At 36.4% G+C, this 4,930-nt stretch overlaps 2 protein-coding genes across 2 annotated transcripts; both read right to left on the reverse strand.

Moving 5' to 3' along the window:
* Nucleotides 1-670: 670 nt before the first annotated feature.
* Nucleotides 671-2,496, reverse strand: LOC18056019 (spermidine hydroxycinnamoyl transferase). The gene has a single exon (XM_006453249.2). The coding sequence runs from the start codon at nucleotides 2,231-2,233 to the stop codon at nucleotides 875-877; it is 1,359 nt and encodes a 452-aa protein (XP_006453312.1). The 5' UTR covers nucleotides 2,234-2,496; the 3' UTR covers nucleotides 671-874.
* An 882-nt stretch (nucleotides 2,497-3,378) lies between these two features.
* LOC18056020 (defensin-like protein 181) lies at nucleotides 3,379-4,608 on the reverse strand. Its single transcript, XM_006453250.2, has 2 exons — nucleotides 4,406-4,608; nucleotides 3,379-3,754 (listed from the first exon to the last, which is right to left on the reverse strand). Exons 1-2 carry the CDS (start codon nucleotides 4,467-4,469, stop codon nucleotides 3,408-3,410), a joined length of 411 nt encoding a protein of 136 aa, XP_006453313.1. The 5' UTR covers nucleotides 4,470-4,608; the 3' UTR covers nucleotides 3,379-3,407.
* Nucleotides 4,609-4,930: the final 322 nt, after the last annotated feature.

Consider the following 4,930-nt stretch of genomic DNA (forward strand, 5'->3'; position numbering starts at 1 on the left):
GAACTGTATCAGCTCTGCTATATCAATTGTACATTCATAAAAGCTTTAAAAGACTGAAATTTAAATGCTTTAAATGTAAATTGCGGAAATTTAAATGTTACATAAAATTAAATCGCAGAAATTTAAATTGCGGAAAGTAAATTGCTTTAAATAAAATTACAAATGCTTTAATGAAACTGGAATGAAATGCTTACATCGGTTGGTTTTCTTTGTAGAGAAGAAAGGAAAATAATGGGAAATTAATCTGAAGACAAGAGAAATTCATTTTTGTCTTCGGATTCCAGATTCCTATTCCCAGAGAGAGAGAGAGAGAGAGAGAATTTTAGAGAGAAGGGAGAGAAGAGAGAGAAGTTCCAAGATATTATAATAAATAACCAAATTTATTTATTGTAAATGACCTTTTCTGTGAGTTCCCATTACCAAGGAAGAGAGAGATTGCCGCAACTATCCAACTTTGAATAATTGAAGCAATACTACTGTAACTAGACTTTATTAGTTAAATGTAACTGAAGATGTAAATTTAAAATTTGTTGAATAGAGTGACAAAAACTGGTGGTTAAATTAAGTTCTAAATTAAAAAAGAAATTTGGTAAATTCCAATCACTCCCTTATACAGTAGATACATGGAAGCAGGAAGGGTTTAAAAAGAAAAAAAAACTGCTTTGATCAATAAATTAATTCAAATTCATTGAACGTCTATGTCACGTTGAAATGAATACATAATTTGTGGTCGAAATTGATAATTCCGCAATCACAATCGAATTATTTCAACAACAGTAAATGTTTCTTGATCATGGAAGTTGATTGATTCAATAGGTTGTCACCAACTTGAAAGCAGTCTTCAACAAGAACATGAATGAAACCATGACCATCTCTATATGATATCTTCATAAAAGTGCTTCTTGAAAGCTTCCATATGACATACTTGCAAACACAAAGCAACAATCAATCCTCCTTCTTCATTTGGATTTGGCAAAATCAATGAATCCCCATCAAAATCATGAGTCCCTGGGCCCATATGAATCTCTTTCCCCCATCCAAAATCAAGTCCATAGATTGGCAAAGTCAACCAACTCACCACCCCAAGATTAGGGTTTCCATAAAATGGCCCTTCATCTCCCCCTAATGCATGCAAATCTTGAAACTTAGTCAAGTCTGGCTGATTCTTCAAATACTCAATCCCAGATCTCACATACTCCTCGGTCACCGACACGATCGCCCTCCGTATTTTGCTCGACGCGTATCCCAACGGCTTTGACACTAGCTCTCCGGACCGGCTAAGGGCGATCACATCAAGAGTTGCGTTCCCGAAGTACCCTAGTGGCAAAGGTGGCTGCATGCGGCTACGTGAATCAACACAAACACCCAATGCAGTTGTCTGCTCGGCTTTATGCCCACGTGCCTTGCATGCACATCGCCACAAATGTCCCGTCACCGTCTCATACCGGCTAAACGGACGTCCGATATCGTTACAGTGACCTTCATTTGCCATGTTCTTAAGCTTCTTCACTTGGATTTCGCTTAGCTTTAACATGGACACAGTGGTCATCTTCTTTCGCTCTTCAATGTTATCCGTTTGCCCGATCAAGAGCGGAGGATGATCAAACTCCGCATGATCAAGCAAAGGATAGGAGACCGGAGGCTCTCCGGCCTGTAAAACTTTCCGGTCAAGAAACGGTGGCAACCCCAACGGCTCGCGTCGGGCGATCCTGGCCCACTCAAAGATAAAATGAAGTGCACTGGGACCATCTGCGACTGCATGGGATATAGTAAAGCTTAGGCTAATTCCTCCACATTGAAACCTCGTTAATTGCACGAGAACCAAAGGGAGTTCTTGAATTGGGAGAGTATAATCAACGGCGGGTACAAGATAATTATACTCCGGACGCGGCGAAAGATCACCTAAATCTTGGAGTTTAGCCCTAGACTCAGCCTCGACGAGCTCGACACCAGCGGCATTGCACTCGAGCTCGAGACGGCCGCGGCCTATCCATCGTAGCCGGCCGGCAAGGGGGTAAAAATGAACCAAGGCAAAGCTGAGTGAGTCTTTCAGGGTCTTGAATACTTTGTCAGATGGATTGAGCCAGTTTTCTGAAGGCTGCTGATAGAAATAAATCGTGGGTATGTGAGTAATGGTGCCAATTTGATCCAATTCTGATAAAGGTAAAATGCCATTGTATGTTGGCTCTGCTGGCTTGACTGTGCAACGATTCTTGAAACTCACTGCTGCCATTGTTATTGTTTTTATTATTTTTTAATTAGGGCTTTGAAGAACGATTTTTATAATTGATATTGTTGGTGGTGTTATTGCAAATGGGTGGTGGTATATAAAGAGATTATTTGATAAAGATTCCGGTAAAGCTGGGGGCAGTTTTTGAAAATGAAATCTTCATGAACTTGACAGTTGCCCTGGAAGAGGAAGAATTTAAGGTCAGCCCATTGGCACATGGATCAAGAATGGAAAGAATGAAACAGGGAGCTGGTTCAGTTGCATTAGGACTCACAGATTTTTAATATTACTTATTTGAGTGCTTTAGATGAATAACTTTCCTATTCAGTAACTTATATTGGTGGGTAGGTCAGCAGTATGAAAGTTGTTGATGTAAAATTAGGCCTTTAACTTTAGAAAGTTATCACTGTAGCGTAAATTTCGGCTTATAAAATTGGAATATAAATTTGTATCTTAAAGAGTATTGTGGCATAAAATGATATTGAAATGTTAATTATTAGTATAGAATACAATATATAGTAGTTTCTAAAATTCTGCATCGAAAGACCAAGAGTGGGGGTAGCCAAACGTGTGCCAACAATGGTATCCAACTTACTTCAATCACTGAAGTAATAAAATGAACCTCCCTAAAGTGTGTGGTAAAAATATATGGGTTAAGTAGCAGGTGTGGTAGGAATAGAAAAGGGAGCTAAGTAAAAATTATTGTTAGAAATTGTATGTTAATATCCGTGCCAAAGCTTATAAATACATGGCCATGTCTTCAATTGTAAGCACCGAAGCCGAACCTGAAAAAAAAAAAAAGAGTGTTCTCCCTTATAAATTCTTAATTATCTTCTTTCAACTCTCTTGTTTAGAATTTTAAATTCTAGGTTCACATTCTCCCCTAATCTGATCTCTATATGAGTTTTTAAAAAAAATTATTGACATGCGGCTTCATTAATCTCAATCGCCACTATTTGTTTCCAATATTTAACTGCCCATAAAACGTGCATTTTGTCCCTCACTTTCCAAAATAAAAATGCTCCCTCTCAAAAGTAAGGCTTCGTGAAATCATTGGGAAAATGTTTTAATCCAAGATACCAGATTTGAACATTCTATATGTACAATATAGTAACAAATTTTAGATTATGGAACATTATTGAGTAACAAACAGAAAATTTTTATGCCATATTCTTAGTTAACACAAATGGATGCAATAACAAGCAAGATTAGGATACTCAACGGCCTGGCATAATCCATGGCCATCTTGATCAGATCCGGGGAATTTTTGGCTACATGTTGAGTCACAATCTTCGTCACTGCACCCGCCCTGAGGGTTTGGACCGACATAATATTTGCAGAGTTTTTTATCACCACGACCAGCACAAGGATAAAAGCATCTGCAATAATCAGTGGCATCACAAGATCCATTGCCACGGGGACGGTTTGATGCGCAAAATTTATTGCAATCAGGAGTCGTACGGCCATCACATGAGCCATAATTTTCACTACATATTTGCCCTTTTACTTCGACCAACATGGTTACTGCTAAAAATAATGTGTATGAGATTTTACTAGCTCAACGAACAAAATATAAATAAATAAGATTAAAAAATATGTATGGAGGAGAAGGGAAGCATTGGAAGCTGTGGAGACTTTCTTCATTGTGATAAGAAATTGATTTGGCTAATTAATTAATTCGTGTTGGTGATGAGTTCGATATGGTGTAATGAGTCGATGTTTATATAGAGTGACGAATTGGGTACCGGCATTTATGAGGTTAATATGTCATAATCATGTAATTGTTGTCTTATACCTAACATTTCAATATTTTTGAAGAAAAGTAGTGTTATACATCTCAAATTTTTTTATCCCAAATAATGTGGCATTCATTAATTAGTTAGTGAGATAATACAATTAATTCAATCAATCTTATAAAGAATTACCAACCACTCAATTAACGATACATCATTTGGGATCAGATTTAAGATAAAAAAAATTTGAGATGTCCATCGTTACTCAAAAAGTTCAAATCTCTACAATAAGTAATTAATGCAGATAATAGATATGCAAATTGTTTGTTTTTTAGAGAAACAAATCTTTGCTAATTAAAATAAATTAAGTGTGTGTCAAATGAGATTTTTTCCTGGTGAACGAACAACAACTTTATCTTAAATAAGATTAATGTATATGTACCTGCTAAGAGTGAGAAGAGGAAGAGGAGCGAAGCATTGGAAGGAGATGAGGATACCTTCTTCATGTTGAAAGAATTTGGAGACTGAATTGATTAATTTGCGTTGCTGATCAGTGCAATAATCAATCAGTCGATGTTTATATATAGTGATGATCAATCGGGGGTACTGGTACGTACGCATGAGGTTGGTAGGATATTAATTTTTGACATATTTAGATTTAAGATAACAATGCCATGTCTGTTTTCAACCAAAAAGGGGGAAAAAAAAGTAAATGGATTGTTATTAACAAGAGTTTCTCATTAGGGTTTCGATATCATTGGAAAAATAATTTTGGATCGATAATCTCTAGAATGCAGAAATAGCAGTGAACTAATTTAATTGAAAGTTCGGTAGGTGGGCAAAAGTTGTTCAAAGAGAAACAAAAGTTCTTTTTCAAATTTGTTAATTAGAAATAAAAATAATAAGTATGAAACGTACGTGATCTTGCCATTTATTTTTATAGTATTTTGGCTACTTTTAGTTGTTG

This window comes from Citrus clementina, unplaced genomic scaffold, assembly GCF_000493195.1.
Source record: "Citrus clementina cultivar Clemenules unplaced genomic scaffold, Citrus_clementina_v1.0 scaffold_1, whole genome shotgun sequence".
Lineage (NCBI taxonomy): Eukaryota > Viridiplantae > Streptophyta > Magnoliopsida > Sapindales > Rutaceae > Citrus > Citrus x clementina.